At 38.6% G+C, this 18270-nt stretch overlaps 1 protein-coding gene across 8 annotated transcripts in view; it reads left to right on the top strand.

Annotated features, from left to right (window-relative positions):
- The window catches only part of camta1a (calmodulin binding transcription activator 1a), a 418830-nt gene that overhangs the window by 207409 nt on the left and 193151 nt on the right, over positions 1-18270 (top strand). For all 8 annotated transcript variants that reach the window (XM_038282727.1, XM_038282729.1, XM_038282723.1 and 5 more), the window contains one exon: positions 18103-18238. In XM_038282727.1, coding sequence (XP_038138655.1) covers positions 18103-18238 — 136 coding nt within the window. The remainder of the gene's footprint in view (positions 1-18102; positions 18239-18270) is intronic.

Genomic DNA, 18270 nt, shown 5'->3' with positions numbered 1-18270 from the left:
ACCCTCACCACTCCCTCCCCTCCTTCATTAGCTGTGCTTCTCTATTTCTTGCCTTATTCTTCTTTTTCCCTTATCCTTTATATATGGTGTCTGGTCTCCTTACCCTCTAGAGACACATGAGTGGCAGGCCTCCCCCTTAATAACTGTGTATTCCAATTCTGACACAAATACACACAAACAGTCAGACACACACACACACACACACACACACACAAATGTGATATGTTGCAGGTTTCAAGATTGTCATTCCCAGGTTGCCTCTTCCTGCCAAGAGCCATGTGGACGGAAAGGGTAAATGTCAGGAAAAGATATTTAATTACGCATACTCTATCTCACACACACTTTTAGGCAGGCATACTCAAAAACCCAGCATTGAAAAAACCTCCAAAGCTCACAGTGTGTGGAGTGTGGAGTCAAATGTCAGAAGATTATGTCATTTCCCTTGATTTCTTCCAAAAGTGGTTCGCCACATCATTGAGGTTAGCCAGATTGCTGTCTAGTTGTCCCCCATAAACTTTACAGAGTAGGGAGAACATCTGGGCACACATGAAGGCATTTAAATTCAACAACTTTGCACATTATATTATTTACTTTTTAAGAAATATGAGTAGCTGTTGAGTTCTAAATGAATTCTCCACTTAGCCTCTGTGTTTAACTACAGGTAAAACATAGCTCTAATTCAAGGATTTATACCACTGTTGCTAGGCACTGTATCCTGCAAATAGTCAGAAGTCAACTTTTACTGGGCTGTTTCCCTGACTCCCAGTACTGGCTCTTAGAATCTCCTTGCTAAGGTGACAGATAAGTAGTCTCAGCGGTATGTCAAATATGTGGGAAATGGTTAATCACCTCGGTTGGTGTGCAGGCCTGGATGCTGGTGTGGATTGGATATGCTGCAGCAGAAAGTGTGAAACTTTTTGTCACTGTGCCACACTATGGATAAATGTTTTTAAGGGTTAAACAACTAGATAGTTACAAATCGTACTTCGCTTTGAGGTAGAAATAAATGTTTATTGATTAGGTGTTTAGTCTCCTACCAAGTTATATAAAGTTATTGTAGCACAACTGGAATTTAAGTTTAGGCTGGATGTATGGATGGATGAACTGTTTCTATACAGTCATGTAAAAAGAAAAATAACAGTATAAAAACGTGTCTGTTTTTCAAAGGACCTTGTACATATACAGATGTGCTTAAAGGTTTACATACCTTTCAAACCAAGATAGAAAAAAAATCAGCTGTCAGGAAATAAATTGACAAAAGTTAGGATAAATAAAACTGATAAAGGGAAAATCATGACATTGATTTGCAATATCTATCTATCTATCTATCTACTATCCATCCATCCATCCTTCCACTGTATGTATATCTTAATAAATAAAACAAGTAAACAAGCCTGATGGAGCGCCGCAAATAAAATTTTGTTGAGCAACACTTCGATGCAAGACTTCTGTACCTGTGGATAGCAGAGATGGGGACTCGAGTTTGTGACTCGTACTCGAGTCGCACTTAAGTCGCATATTTAATGACTTCAGACTCGACTTAGACTTGCATTTAAAGGACTTCAGACTCGACTGAGACTCGTGATTTCCGACTTGTGAACAATATTTTATTCCAGTGTAAAAACACTTATTCAAGTGTTTTTTGTTTTACTAACTTGACTGATCGCCGCTCGCCTTACCCGCACACAGAAGAGGTAAAAAAAAAAAAAAAAAAAACCCAAACCGTGAAGCACTCAAGTTCAAGTGTTTTATTTATACAAAAAGCCACAGCAAAAGTGGCATAATAAAACAGTCCTTTTCTTCTCCTGATAAAACCTAAAATTCAAGAGTTTTCCTTAAAAATCAGAGGCTGGAAGTTGGGCTCCGCTTGTTATGCTGCTTCTGGTGCGAGTGATCGGCCTGGAGCACCCACTGGCTGATCCACAGACTCTGCGGCGCTCCAGCACTGTTCCACTCCCTGGCGTGCCACACCCCTTTCCAGACCGATCCAGCTAAAAAGAGAAGCAAGGAGAACGCCAGCATCCACGCGCCAAAACCCCGTCGGAAGATATATGCCTGTTTATGCTTTAAGCGAGGGGGAGCGCTACTTACAGGCGAGGTTCCTCCTCTGCCCTAATACTTCTCACTGGGCCATCAGTGCGCCCTCCTGGCGCACGGATCCCACCTGCATCTCCCCTGGCAGCGCGTCCGTCTCTGTCACCTGCAGATTCCATTCTCTTTCTCCTTTCCTTCAGACTCCTTTTATGTCGGCTTTAATCAGCCCTTGCTCACACCTGAGCGCAGCATTACGCAGCGCAATTAATGCACTCCGCCTCCTCAGACAACTACTTCAGTGCAGTGCGCATGGATTGTCACAAGGGAAAAACAAACCAAAACAACCCAACATGCAGGAAAAATTCAAAAGTCTAAAATAAAGGAAAACAATCATATAAAAAAGAAACATCAAAACATGCAAAGCTCAAGAAGAAAATACAAAGAAAAACAAATCATATCTTCCTCTCCAAACATGCAAAGCATACAACTAACATTTAAATGAAAGAAAACCATAAATCATATTTTTCCCTGTGCAACACACTGATGTCACTGACGCAACAGTACGTGGACGGCAGGATTGTGATTGTTTTTTTTCCCCACAGTCCTCATTTTCAATAAAAGAGCAGACATGTATTGCTAAAACTAAAAAAAGTTGTAACCACAAATGTCAGGTAAATACTGTAAGAAAATGCAAAATTTATCTGGGAAAAAAATTTTGCGTGTGCTTTTTTTTATTGTATTTTTCATTTAGCAGTTCAAGATAATGATAATTCCATAGATATAATAGCGACCTTTAAGCTATACCGTCTCAGTGACGGAGATGAAAACAGAAGGAGAAACAAGCAAGCATGAAAATTATTGCACTTTTTTAAATGAATCAAGTGATTAGAATTTTTGTGCGATTAATTGATTATTGCGACAGGCCTTCTCAAGACTTGAGACTTGACTTGGACTTGAGCTCTCAAGACTTGAGACTTGACTTGGACTTGAGCTCTCAAGACTTGAGACTTGACTTGGACTTGCAAAAAATGACTTGTGAACATGTCTGGTGGATAGTAATGTTGGTTCACTCTACATGACTTTACTCAGGCTGTTTTTTTTAAATAAAAATTCTAAGTCAATATTTCATTTTACCAACTTATCATTTAGTAATTTTTTATATTACTTTTTCAGTTTTATGTTAATTGAATTACTACTGTGAAATTATCATTTTCTTTATTAGCAGGGTATGTAAAACTTGCAAGCACAACTGTAAGAATTAAATATGTATTTCAACACTGTTTGAAAGACTCAAATAATGTAACTATTGAGAATTTTTAAACTTTCCCTCAAATCCAATTTTAACACACAGGCCATTTGCCTCAGTTGCAAATTACAAGTATTAGTCAGTGTTTGCAAGTTCACCCTAATTAAAGCTCAGATGTTAATCTGTGGAGTTCCTGACTGTTGAGGGCAAAGTAAACCTAATGCAGTGGTATAAAAAACCTTCAGGAAGAAGATTGTAGCAGATTATAAGTCTGCTAAAGGATCAGCACGGCTCAGTTGTATTTCCACAACCTGAAAAGTAAATATTCTCAGACCCAAATCAGACTGGAAGATTCCAAAAGAAGTCTCTAAAAACACAAAAATGTAATGTATTTCTACTGCTGAGAAGAAAAAGCATTTACCTTTAAAAAGGGAGTGTAGAGATAATGTGTGTGAGAAGGAAACCCTTTGTTGTCAAAAAAACCAAAAAAAAAACATGAAGTCCAGAACAATAAGAACAATAAGAAAAATATTAATTGGAGAGAAATATGCCTATTTCAGTAGGGAGACTAGAAGTAAGGGTCTTCTAGATACTGCAAAAGGTTACTTAAAATATACCCATAAATCCACCAAAGACTGCTTAACGATTATGAAATGGAAGGACCAAGTAATGTTGAGCTGAGTCAAAGTCCAGGGGTCTTATTTAAAATGAAGCATTGTGTGAAATCTATATCGAAAGTGGGTACATATATATTGGGGAAATTAGAAGGGTTAAATTTAGCTTGATAAGCTTGTTTTTTTCCCTATCCCCCAATACATAAATTAATTAAAACAAGCTCAAAGCTAATGTGTGAATACTGCCTAATAAAGAACCACATATTTTTCTTTTTGTAAAATATTTGATCAAAAAAATGTTTTTTTGATTAACCATGTTTCTTGTTTTCTCTTTGAAGATTGTACCGTTCGGAAATATAGTAGAAACAATGAGTGTGGATTGGTGGGATGAGTTGTCAGGCAATACGATGGTCGCTATTTCTGTTACAGCTTTCTCCTTTCCATAAAGTTAGTGGTGTCCATGATTTGAAGCTTGACCTTTCAGACTACTGCATGGATGTACATGCAAATATAGACAGCCCTGGAAGTTTATGTTATATTATCTTTACTGTCATGGTATCATGGAAGTGAGAAATATGATGCTTAAAGAGAGTTGTCTTCACCTGTGGTTCACTCTATCTTGCTGTGTGTTTGAGAGTGTGTGTTAGGTCCTAGCCCCCAGCTGCGGCATCAGAAACAGCAGAGTGATCTTAGACATGTGTCAAGTCAAAGGTTAGGGGTCATGATATATACACATACCCAGAGAAATGGAGTGTTAGACACTATTGAGACCTGTGGGACTACATGACTAACACAGTTGCAAACACACACAAACCTATGTCCATCTCAACTTACTTCTATATTTACCTCAATTTTTCTTCTGAAAAACCATGATATAAAGAGGATCCAGCATAACGAAAACAGTCGAATAGAAACAATGTCAAAAAGCAAAAATGTTCATAAAAACCCTTCACCTAAGAAAAACAATTTAATGCTATCCCTTAATTCACTTGTTTATATTTTGTCTTTATCTAATTTTGCGTTTGAGTTATGCTTTATGTTTACTTGGGATGAAAGGTTTTCTTCATGTTGCTCCAGCTTTATGAGCATCTGCTAAGACAGACATCCATCTTCCCAGCTTGAACAACTCCTTTAATGGCCAATGACCATTATTATAGTCATTGCCAAATGACCATCTTTCTGAGGGCTATGTAAAGATCTAAAGGCAAGGCATTTCTACTTTCAATTTTCACAAGACACAAAGGGTGTTAAACATGGTCTACCATTTTTAGAGGTTTTATTCATACTGTTCCACAATCTCAGCTGGAAACTTCCCAGTTGAACTACACTCTGATCATTTCACCAGACCAGCGCTTTAATTAGTTTTTTTTTAAGGTGAATCATACTGTTTTAACCCACACACAGCTCTGCTGATTTTAGTCTTAGTTCAGTTTGATCATTGATGCATGAAATTATTGTAGAAATTCACTGTATTTATAAAATAACTATTGCTGTATTTATAAAATGACTTGCTTCTAATTGCCAACAGCAAAGCTGGAGTCTTAGTTTGTCGGAGAAGCTGGGAAGACAGATGTATGGATGCTAATAAAGGAGGATGCTGGAAGAAAATCTGTTGGAGATTGCAAATATTTTGAAAACCAACTCTGAGGTTCATTTTCTAGCAGGACATACAGTACTAAACATAGAGCCAAAGTTACAGTGTAACGGTTTTGATCTAAGCATACCATCTCTTAGAATATCCCAATCAGTAAAAGGTATGGTTTTTCTTCCACTTCACAAGTATGGACCATTTGTGTTGTTCTATTCTATAAAATCTCACTGTCTATAAAGTCCACTGTTGTTATTGTTTCTTCCAGTCATGTTCTTTTTTGAGCACTTAAGGCTGAGTTATAGTTACTCTTTGTGGACACTCAGGTTACGGTGATGCTGGTAAAATGTTCCCAGAAAACACAGGGGACAGTACTTAACCAATGGAAAGATAGTATGAATAGATCACCAAAAAATAGCTTTATTCCATTATTCCATATTAAATTAAATCTGTTCTTGCAAAATGTTAGACTGATGAAGTAAAATAATGAGAAGAAAACAAACTTTTGGCTTTTAGGTAATGGATATAAAACCATAAAATTACCGACTCTAATTAATGTTTACATTTGAACTTTATGATTGACATTCCTGTTTCTCCGAACCTTTTCTGTTTGTTGTTACTCTCTTCTATCTGTTTTAAAAATAATGACATATTTGTGAAAAGCCTGCATCTTGTTTACTCTAAATGGAGCCGTGCGGTCATAATTTTACCGTAGGTTTGTGCCCTTTTTTGCTCAATTCATTGCTTTGGTTTACAACTCAGGCTGTAAAGAAGTTTACCAGCAAGACCTGTAAGGGTCACTATTTGGTTGGCTTCTGCCAAGAACTCCTGGCGGCATCTTTCAGAGAATGTTTAGTGGCATACGAAAGGAAGAGTCGAAGATGTAATGGTTTGTGGTCTGAGTTGTGGCTGAAGAAAGGAACTCTATATTGGGCTAGATAAGGTCATAAGAGTCACGTGACAAGGTGTCATACCAGAGTTCTCCCTTAAGCAGCCAGCTATTATAGAATGAGAAATATGAACCAGACCCCCCTCCTCGCCACTTAGTGTAAAGGTAACCCTCGCTCAGGGTGAGCTTAATCAGGCTTGTTGGCTGACGTCTCTGAGTCATGTAACAAAGAGCCTGCACACCTCTGGCATGTATATGCCCTTTCCACTGTCTTTAAGTGTGTGTGTATATCTACAGTAATTATATGGAGAAAGAGTTATGAATGAACAAGGACTTTTTGATTTTCAAATTACATTGGGATAGTGTAGAGTCTGTTGTGATAGGAGTGCAGCTGTGTGGCTGCGTGACAGGTAAGGTCTAGTTGTACAGGTGCAGCCCACGGTCTCCACCTCTCCATCCTCCCTAACTTCCACCCCGGTATTATGGCTGTTCAGGTTTGTCTTATACTGTCTAAAATGTCTTTATTCAGTAGTTGTTCTGATCTCTTTACCCTGTTTTTTGGCACTTTAAGTGTTTACAAAGCTGAATCACATTGTGTCGATTGTTATGTATACTCGCAATGTGGTATCAAGGTTTTACTGACAGAGAAAAAGGGAACTTTGCTTCAAGCTCGAATCCAAACCAAGCATTTTAGCAAGGTGACTTCAATATATTTAGTGCTACCTTAAGACCGTATCAGCCCTGCAATGCAAGCAAAGCCTGAAATTCGATTCGATCTGCATGGCCAGCATCATTTAGCTATGGTTAATGTCTGTCCTTTTTCCTGCCTTCTATCTGCGCCTGAGCTGCCACGAGACCTTGGCTCCAATTAAAGCCATGATGCCTGGCTTTGGTTGGTATGGTGACCAGACAGGACACAGACAGAGCTGTGATTCCCAGGTGAAAGGTGGGATAGACTTTTTGATTCGCTCCAGCACCCAGATAGAGTTACGGCTCAATTTTAGTCTCTCATCGTCATCGGCCTATCCTCCAGTCTAATATGAGACCTAGGAGAAGAGGAGAAAAAAATAGCTTCATTTTTTGCTCCTCTGTTTTCCTATCCATCTCTGTATTTTTATTCCCTCCATTTTTATTCATCTCTATTTTGAAATACTCAACCCCAACCTTAACAGAATTATATGGAGTTAGTTTTTTTACAAAGGGGACTTGAAGATGAACTTGTTGGACTGAAAAGCATCACTTCTACCTCAGCGGCTTTGTCACTTGAAAAAGTTGGGTTTTCTGACCTTTATCCTGCTTTCTTTCTGCTTGTTCTTACAGCGTGTGCTTTGTTCTCTCACTTTTTTGTGGACAAGGCAGGATTTGTGAATTAATAATAAGTGGTTCAATAGCTGGCCTTAGCTGTGCTCCGTCACTGAGCGAATCAATAGTGGAAGTTCAGTGGCACTGAGTGCTACGGAGGAGAGATAAGGAGCGGCTTTATCCAGGTGATCCATATGCTCGGTTTGGCATGTGCCATGATGCGTGGGAAGTGGTGTGTCCTCAAGCCATCCTGTTGCTTTCCAGGTCTCTGGGGACTCACAGTTTGCTTCTTCACACGTGGGCTTCATCATCTGCTGCTACCATGACTATATTTTACCAAATTAGTCTTTTTTTTTTAACAAGAAAAACATGACTCAGAGAAAGAAATATGCACTGTTTAAATATTTTACCTTCTAAAGATCTTTTTCCATTTTAGCTCTATAGTTTGGCATGTAGCTTTCTATCCTTTCCATTAGGTACCAATAAACTTTATGTAGCACCGTAAGAGTGTATGCTTTTAGACATTGTGACAGATTTTAGGTAATAGCCCCTCTAAAATATATGTACTTATTTTGAACTTTGTAATAAAATGTAGAAGCTTTGAATTTTAGAAGAGATTATTATAGTTTTCCTCTTATAAGCAAGAGCTGACATTTGGTTACTACAGGCTAGTTTTAGATTTAACTGCATTAATACATCCGCTGTTAAAGCAGCAACTCTGCTGGATGAATCAAAATAATGCTGAATGGGATTCCCTGCAGGCCATGCATTATTGAAAACACAAAAGCACCCTCTTTATGAAGTGTGAAAATAAGGTTGTGCTGGACATGCATTTGCACAATACACAATATGTAAAGTCAAGAGGCTTTGCTCTAGAAAAGCTCCAATTTTAGGACACCTTTATTCACCATGTACTAAGACCCTCCGTTGATGATTTGTAAAGACTAGCAGAGGGATGTGAGGCATGCATCATTCGCTCTGTTCTCCCTTTTTCATCTTAAAATATACAAAGATAAAAAACAATGGGAAAGATACATACAGTATGATGGAAAAGCCTTTTTAAATACAAAGCTGCAGAACCATAATTCTACAATCCCGAGTATTGCATGAGCTACTACAGTAAAGATGTATTGAGATGAATAAAAGCATTATGTGAGGTGGAAGGCAAATTAGAGTGTTTTCCATATTTATTTGACTAGAAATTCCACAAGATGTGGCCTACATTTGCCTGCTGGTACAGAGTCTGAGAACTCTAAATAAAATATGGTTCAAACAATTAGATGAAGGAAACACCATTAGTATAAATACAGCTTTTCAGCTTTCAGCTTTTTTTTTTTTACACTTTTATTGGAACCTTAGTAAACAGTCACTTTAAAAGTAAAAAGTTGTGGAAAAATTTTAAGCAGCGTTAGGTTATAAAATACTATTCCAAGCTTTGAATATCTTAACTTTCAGTCCATCATTAATTATAGCAGCAGCCAACACACTACAAAAAGTTAAAATCAAAATAAGTGAATTTTTTCTTGAATTGACGAGGTGAGACACTTTGCTAATGGAATAAGATAATTTATATTTAGAATAATAATAAAAAAAAAAAACAATTGCAATGTCCTATTTCAAGTGCATATTATCTAATTATGGGGCTGCTCGGTGGAGCAGTGGGTAGCACTGCTGCCTTGCAGCAAGACTGTTCCGGGTTTGATTTCCGGCCTGGGGGTCTTTCTGCATGTTCTCCCTGAGCATGCGTGGGTTCTCTCCAGGTACTCCGGCATCCTCCCACAGTCCAAAAACATGACTGGTAGGTTAACTGGCTTCTCTAAATTCTGCTTAGGTGTGAGTGTAAGCGTGACTGGTTGTTTGCCCTGTTTGTCTCTCTGTTGCCCTGTAATGGACTGGAAACCTGTCCAGGGTGTACCCTGCCTCTCGTTCGTAGACAGCTGGAGATAGGAACCAGCACCCCTCGCGACCCCGCTTGGGATAAGCGTGATGGAAAAAATATGAATGAATGGAATATTATCTAATTATCTTATTCTAAGTGTTAAAAATACTCATTCCATTGGCAAATTATCCTATTGAATAGCTCAAAGTATGGGTATATGCACTTATTTTAAGACATTTCTACTTATTTGTAGATTGTTTTGCAATGCAGAACAATGTTAACTCATGAGGTCCTGCAGATATCAACAGCTTGGATGTAAGAATCTGATAACAAGACACAAGGTTTTGTGATTCACAAGAGTGTCTTAAAAAGGCAGAAATTAATGAAAGGTCCTGTTAATAAGACTCTAATAAAACTAAAGTTGGGCTCACGCCACTTTGTGGTCTTGCTGGAGTTTTCTTCCTATTACTAAAAGGGAGTCTTCCTCTCCACTGTCGCTACAAGCATGCTTGGTGTGAGGGATTGCTTTCGAGTCAATGAGTAAAATTCAAATTGGTTTTCCTTAGACAGAAAACTTTGAACCAATCTGATTGTATGATCTAGTTAAACTGTCTCTGGAAGTGCCTTGAGATGACTGTGCTGTGAATTGGTGCTATATGAATAAACATAATTAAATTAAGGTTATTTGAATCCTCAGGTCAGATGATGATGAAACTAAAAATATTGTTTTACTGTATACGCCATTTCTACTATCAAACATGGTGGCGGCAGATTATTCTATAGGGATACTTCTTCAACAGAAAGCAAGAAAGTGTTTTTAGAGTATGAAAAAGAGCTACACTAAACATTTTGCTTGAGGTTGTTGTCCTGATAAAATTGGCATATATTTCACATATGATATAGTGGCTGAATCAAAGTCTGGGCAGAATTAGAAGACCATGAATGCCTTACAACAATTTATTGGTCATGAACTCTCATTAAAATGTATTGACATTTGTGCTTGTAAAATATCAAATTATAAAAAATTATGTATTGCTTTTCCAAGGGACAGAATGATGAAGTGTTTTGAGTTAAAAGCTGAAGCTCATCAACATTTTAAATAAGCACATTGTATGTGCTCATCCCACACAGTCCTACGCACAAACACACATTGACAGTATGCCTTTCGAATGAATAACAAATGACCTCGAGTCCTGAACTTTACAAACTGTGAAATTTGAATTCACTGTCAGCGAACTTGTACATCATGCCTCCACATCGTCCTTAGTGTTCTGTGTGTGATAGTATGCATTGACACAGAGAATGGAGAGCTGTAACCAGTGTATGACATGGGCTATTTATAAATAGCGTTCCAGGCTCATCCACTGGCAGCAGCTGAGAGTTTCAAGTCTGAGTCGTGATGGCAGCCTCTCTGAAATGTGCATGAAACCAGCTTAGTGCTATCAGCACCACATCACCGCCAGTCACCAGCTGCCCTGTCGTTCTGCCTGGCTGCTGGGGACCAGATAAGAGCAGTTGCCACCCTCCCCCCCTGCTGCTTTCATTCGCTTTATGTTGCCCCCAACAATTCACCTACCCTATACACGCCAATTCACCCTTATCCTCTTTACAAGGTCTTCTTGGGACAGAGACACTGATGTGTAGCTACAACCGTAATTTATATTCTTTGTAAATTGTCTGTGATTTTTTCATTGAGATAAGTGTGGAGGGAACATCTGTTTCCTGCTGGAAGGCAGGGGGCTGAGGCTGGAGCTCTATGGCAATCACAAGCAGTATAGATAGAGAGAAAAGGGAGGAGTACGATCTGTCTTCCTACTCTGAATTACAACTCCAATGGCTCGCCCCTCTCATCATTACTATAGTATTTAGTTCAACATGCTGGGTAAACAAACATCGAGCTCCATCTGCACAGGCTTGGAAACCAGTATGTTTCAACATGTTTGGCAAACTTAACTTGATGATTCACTGGACTAATTTGTGTCAGTTGTTGTTTTTTCTCCTAATTCTTCCAAATACTGTGGGCATAATGATAATGTTCTAGATAAAGTAGACAGCACAAATAGGGCAATTTATTTTATTTTTTTCTTTCTTGTTAAAGATACTTTGTGATAATATTTTTTAAATATCTGCAAAACAGATGACACTTTTGCTGAGTTATGCACCACATTTCCACTTGCACCCTTACTCATCATTTACCATTAGGGATTTGTCACAGAGAGTTGAGACCACTCTAGACCAAAGTACTATGAACTCTGGGCATTGCAGTGACCAGGTGCTGAGGCCTCATTTGCAGTCTAAAAGGAAGCCGACCGGCAGCGTCTTGACGTAGGAGCACTGGCAGGGAGGGAGATGGTGAGCTCCGGAGCAGTGCAGACGATGAATCTCAATCTCGAGGCCATGGCAGATTTACATTTAAAGTAGTTTTAGCTAACGCCCCACTTCCTGATGCATGCTTTTGCAGGGCTGAAAGGAGCAGCATATCTGCGAGTCATCAATTGCACGTGATACGTTCGGATAGGCGCTCCCAATATAAAGCCGGCACCTCTCTCCTTGCACGTCTACAACTCACAGATGATGTGCCATCTAATAGAGCAGCATTGGTTGCGATGTAATTACATTAGGTGTGAAATATCACTACTCAGTTCAGACAGCCGGAGATGCGCACATTTATTTTCACATGGGTGATCTATGTTTCACATGTGATTGACAGAAACAGGAATGATCAGAACCACTGCTTTTCTTTATGTTTGGTATTTTACTTGCCACTTCATTGAGCAGAGACACTAGAAACTTTGAGCATGACTTTTAAAATAGATGAGTACAATATGTGAAGGTGTTTTACATATTTAAATAAGGGCTCAGATGGGTCATTAGGAATAGCATGCCTCGCCTCCCACTTGAGCTGCTTCAGGCCCCAAAACTCTCTATTTCAGGTTTGTAAAGCTCCTAAATATAAAATCCCCTTCTAGAAGAGAAGAGTTACCTAAGAAAACTTAGTAGAGATGCAGATATTCTGGATTTCATTAAACCTTCCCAATATCATGGAAGAGAGAACTGTAGTTTTTGCAAAACTGTGGCTCACAAAACAACACCCACTGAGAACCTTTTCATTTTGGATCAATATTGGAATTAGAACCCTAATCATTTATTGTACTGTACCTGGATTATCAAAACCAGATGCAAAGAGGAAAAAATGTGAGAGGAGACATTTTGAATACTCAAATAGCTGCTTATCAGCTAATAAAAAGTTAAAGACCTTTGCCACAATAAATTATATTCCACTCATAAACCTGCCTTCACTGCTATTTCCTGTTAGGTACTTACATTTTCATCTCCTTGATGGCAAAAATAATTTAAAGCTCCTTATGTTTGAACATCACAGGGTGGTTGAGATGCAAAAGCATCCCTAAGACTTCCAGTCTGAAGATTGGATGCTGAAGCAAATGTATATCTTATTTCTAAAATAATCTTGAGTCTCTGGCATAAGAGAGTTAAGTGGTAAACAGCAGTTATGTTGGTCTTTGGTGATCCTAAAATCTGAAAAGCTGCATGTGAAGACTCTGAAAATCTAGCATAATTAGGCAAACTTACTGAGGCCTACTGCAGCCCAAGATCTATAAAATGATATCAAAGAAATAGAAAGACCTATAGAAGGGCCATATTTCTTCTTGTGCAACATATATTAACATCAAAAGGGAGCCCCAAGAAAGGGACATTCAATTCTCCATTTTGTTACGTTGACAAACCTGGTCTGTGAGATAATCACTGGGTCTTTTTCAAGACAAGGCTGCAGTTCACAACACCTGTCTGACAGGAAAATAACCCCCTCCCTCTTAAAAATCATTTGAGGTTGATGTCACAGTGTACCCTTCATGAAGCCATCTTCACCAGATCAATCACTGCTGCAACAACCTGGTCATAATGTCAATGAGCTGCCTCATATACTTTACATACACTATGTGATGCATCTATTGAACTGACGCAAGTGTTGCTCAGCTGTCACAGCAATAAGTGAATGATCGTTTTACTAACACTTGCGTTATGCTATGGGGATGTTTTGTTACACTGGTGAAAGTTCTCCCATTTTAACATGGCAGTTACCTAAAGTTAATACCACCAGCATCAGTTTGACCTCTTTACTTGATTCAGTTATTAAATTAATCACTTTATTAATTAAGATATTTAACTCTTCTTGGAATTCAGGTGCCAAATTAAAATAGAATTTGGTCATTGCTAAGCAAAGAAAGAAAACAAACAGTTCTATTTTTGTCGGGGAAAAGGTGATGCCTGCTTACATGATGCAGTATTACAGTGTACATTTTCTCACCTTTCCTTGCAACCCACACACTTTACAAAACTGGTACACATCAAGAGCTAGACATATTCATAGTGGTAATATGATTTGATATCTCACAAAATGTGCTTCATTTATTCACATTTAAATCCACTTAAAATGCATTTTTAGATATGCCAACCTACAAGGCAAGATAAGAAAACACGTGAAAGCAGTGTTATGAGTACATACACGTTTTTTTTATAATTTTGACATTACTGGGACGAGTGCTTTTTTACACCAACCTGTTCTCATAACAGATTTGTTTTCCTTTTTATGTTAATGTTTTCCTTCATCTTATATCATCTGTTTCTGCCTAAAGCTTGTGAAGCCCAGGGTACATATATTTTCTTTCTCTCCTTTTACTGTGTTACACATTCTGAGCACACCAAATGCCTCAAAAAAAAGAAAAAGTACCCTCATTTGACTTTTTTTTCTTCAAATGAACAAATCTGATTGAGCGAATGCCATTACCTGAGTAAATGAATGTTTCTGAAAGAACTGGACAAGGCCTAACACCGTCCTGAGGGTAAATCTCATTATCGCTGCAAAGTCCAAAGAAGTGAAAGGCGCAGCAGATGTGGAACACTTTTACAGAGGCCCGCATTTCCATTTTAATCTGCCACATTTCAGTATCTGAGACAAAGGGGCCACCTGTCAAGCTTTTCATGAGAACACAGCTTTTAGCCTTCCTCTCATGTATAAATATGTTTAATTCTGATAAAATTAATTGAAACACCTAAGTAAACAATAGTGGGGAAGGATTGGAGAAAGAAAAGGCGGGAGGGAGAGATATTATGTTGACAAAGCCAAGATTTTGAAAACCGGCTGTCCAGAAGAAATGCCAAGGATTCTTTCTTCAGTTCAAAGTGCCTTGAATTTTGAAATGGGTCTACATAAACAATCCCCCCATAATAGCTGAGTGAATAAGTTTCTGCACATATGCCACTGAGCCTTTGACACCGAAGCTTCACCCCAATTTCCAGTGCTGTGGAGGAGATCAGATTGCCCTCTGTCATTTGATTTTCTGCCTACCTCATCTGCGCCCATCTTTTTGTGTCTTGCTGGGTTACATTTTAAGAGGCTCACGCTTCTCTTAAGGACAAATAGCAGAATAATAAAGAAACAAATAAAAAGAATCAAACGTTAGATGGGTCACTTTCAAATTTGATTGAACCCAAGGAGTCTGAACTGGGTGCTTCTGTGTATTTTGAGCAATCTGGGATGCAAATCCTTAGGAGAGAATATGCTGATTGCAACAGTCTGTAAAAATCTCAGCTACTATTTATGATCACTGCCCCAGTGTGGATGACATTAGGGATCCAGTAAAGTAGAACACAATTTATATTTTGTGTACACCCCAGCCTTTGACTGGTCGGGAACAACTTCTCAAGCATGGCCAATAAAATGTCTTCTTAATAGCTGTTTCCTGCAAAGTATTCAAAGCTCAAAGCAAGAGATGAGGGGAAGATGGCAAAAGAAAGAGGGGAGGTGTGGGAGAGTTGAGGTGAGGGATCCAGAGACAGATGAAACAAGCGGGAGAGGAGAGAGAACAGAAGAGAAGTCAGTGCAGAGACATTCCCTGGTGCACAGCCTGAGCTGACTGACGAGGAGGAGAGAGGGGCTGTGGAGGGGGAAGAGAGAGGCATGGAGATCACCAAGGAGAGAGCACATCAGTGTATGAGTGGCGTCTCTCATTAGAAGGTGCTGTCAGGGGCCACAAAGCGGGGGCCATGGGGACCCCACCTCTCCTTTCTCCTCCCTTCCCACTGGCCCCTGAGATCCTGCAAGAAAAAAATGATTGATGAGTGATTCTAAGATAAACACACGCCACAGCCCCCAAAGGCAGCCCTGCAAAATGATGCATGCAGGGTTATAAATAAACACTGTAAAAAAGCAAATGTTACAATAAACAGCCATACAATGCATAACAACATTTTTCCCCCTAAATGTTGTTTATTGTTACAGAATACATAAAACAGTCATGTTTTTTTTGTACTTTGATATGAGAATTTCAAATTGTCTTACTTTCTAGTTGTAGTAGCCATACATGCGTGTTGGCGGTTGGGGGAGGGCTTGTATTCGTGTACATTGTATTTGCGTGGGAGCAATGAGTGAAAGGCTAACAAGGCTCACAGGCCTCCTGAATGCTTAAGCCTCCCTTGGTTGCCCTGCTTTATCTGCAGCTCTGGCAGGTGTCCATCCCTCTTGCTCATTTTGCAGAATCAATAATAATATTTTTTGTTTTGTTATCTGACCAGTCTGCAAATTTTGTATATTGTTGTAAAGTGAATCTTCATTTGCAAATATTGTTTTGTACAAATGTTTTCTTGTTTTTTGGAGAAAATCATTGATGACTGTAAAAGTGAAAACATTTTTCGACATACTTTTGAACTGAAAAATCACAACCCAGCCCCTAAAAAACTAATTAGATACTGTATTTAAGAATCTTTTTTTATGCTTAACTTTTATAAAAAGAAACATATATTAGTATTTTTATTGTCCTTTTATTCTGTTAACTACATTGTGTTCTAATAATAATCCACATTGTTGCACATTGATGTTTTGTGCTCACCCCTCTGTAACACAAATGTAATGATTTGGGTGAAATTTCCAAAGCATTGTTTCTATTTTTCCAGATCAAAAATTTGATTTGACATAAGTCTATGTATGAATAAATAAACATTTTATAACGTAGCAATTTCTCTTACATTAATAAAATATGTTTATTAGGAGGATGGGGTAGATATATATTGTAATAATAATACTGCAACAGGACAAGGAGTTCCTTCTGCTGACATCACTGTCTCTTCTTTATAGATCAACTAATCATCTTGGGATTAAAGTTCAATTACATGACCAGTCCATGAGTGCTTCAAGTAGTCTTATATTTCTACACTGAATTCATTGAAAACCAGATGGACTGGTCCATTGTAGGAACAACAGGGCAGCTGCTAGTATAGTATAGCAGGGCCCAAGCATTTTGTGCTGTGTGGCAGCATTGCTGCTCTCTGATGCCAACCAAATCATCCACTCAACCATCCATTCATTGTCTATGCTGGCATTTTCTTACAAGGTACCGTCGGATGCTGGTATCTATCTACAGCAGTAGCTTGGTTAGATAGGGACAGGTTACCAATCCATCTGAATATCCAACCTAATAATCATTTGATCAGTTTTTCTCTCCATTCCTAATGTGTCTCAGTTGTGTTTGAAGTGTATGAATATATTTCTGCTCAACATAACTTTAAATTAAACTACCAAAGTAAAAATCTATATATTTTTCCTAAATTCAGAACTGTAACCTTTTCTTTGTTAGGCCATCTTTTGGGAGATTAATCATAGTAAAATGTACATTTAAGAATTTCCTTCTGTGCTACGGGTGTAAATTTGTGGTATTGTATGTGTAAGTGCCTTTTGAAACTGTATGTCTTATGCATATTTAGTTGTTTTTGCTGAAATGCTGTGCAAGTTTGTCCCTGCAGAATGACTGTCTTTCCTTAAGTCAGTGCTAGCATTTGTGCTGGATGATGCAAGAAACTGGAATTGGGCAATAATGCAAAATGAATGGATTTGAGGTGATGACACAAAGCTATTCCGCAAACACCAATAAACCACTAACGCCTGTATCTGCTGTAATTGCTCAAAACAGCTTTGTTTATTATATGTTCGCAGTCCGTTCACCTTTACACAGAATGCCAACTTCTTCCGTTACAAATATAAATGGAAAGACAAATAATCTTTAAACAGTAACACTATATCATAGTGAAGCAACAGGCAGTTAGGCTAATAGAGGGAGACTGAATTATGTATGGACTGTAGGAAAAAATCTTTTATTCCCTGTGGATTTGCAACACCACATCTCATTTAGGTTGGATGAATGAGAGATGATTTTAGAACCTCACTCCTCCACACCGTTCTGCCACTTGTCTTTCACTAATCATTATATAAGTTACGCTGTGAAGAATATTACCGTAACGTCTGACAGTGCACACACTCCACAAAAGTGGAGGAACGCTTTGCTCATTGTCAAACTATAAATGTCACTGATGAGAATCACAATGAATTATTCTTGTCATCTAGTTTACTGGTGCAGTCTCTGTTTGCCATAACTTGTGTCAGGTCTCTTTGTTCCTCTCTGAAGTGAGTTCTTGAGCTGCTCTGTACTTTGCGTATCCTCTCATCTCATTTAATCTTTTTCTCTTTTGTGGTTCCAGGCCACAGAATGGGTCGATGATACTGTACAACAGGAAGAAGGTGAAGTATAGAAAGGATGGCTACTGCTGGAAGAAGAGGAAAGATGGGAAGACCACACGAGAGGATCACATGAAGCTGAAAGTGCAGGGAGTTGAGGTGAGTAAGGGGCGGGAGCAGAGTGTGACAGT

The sequence above is a fragment of the Cyprinodon tularosa genome, unplaced genomic scaffold, assembly GCF_016077235.1.
Source record: "Cyprinodon tularosa strain WSP-4 unplaced genomic scaffold, ASM1607723v1 ctg187, whole genome shotgun sequence".
In the NCBI taxonomy this organism is placed as follows: Eukaryota; Metazoa; Chordata; class Actinopteri; order Cyprinodontiformes; family Cyprinodontidae; genus Cyprinodon; species Cyprinodon tularosa.
Note: the sequence above shows the minus strand (reverse complement) of the source record. Positions and strands in the feature narration are given on the sequence as shown.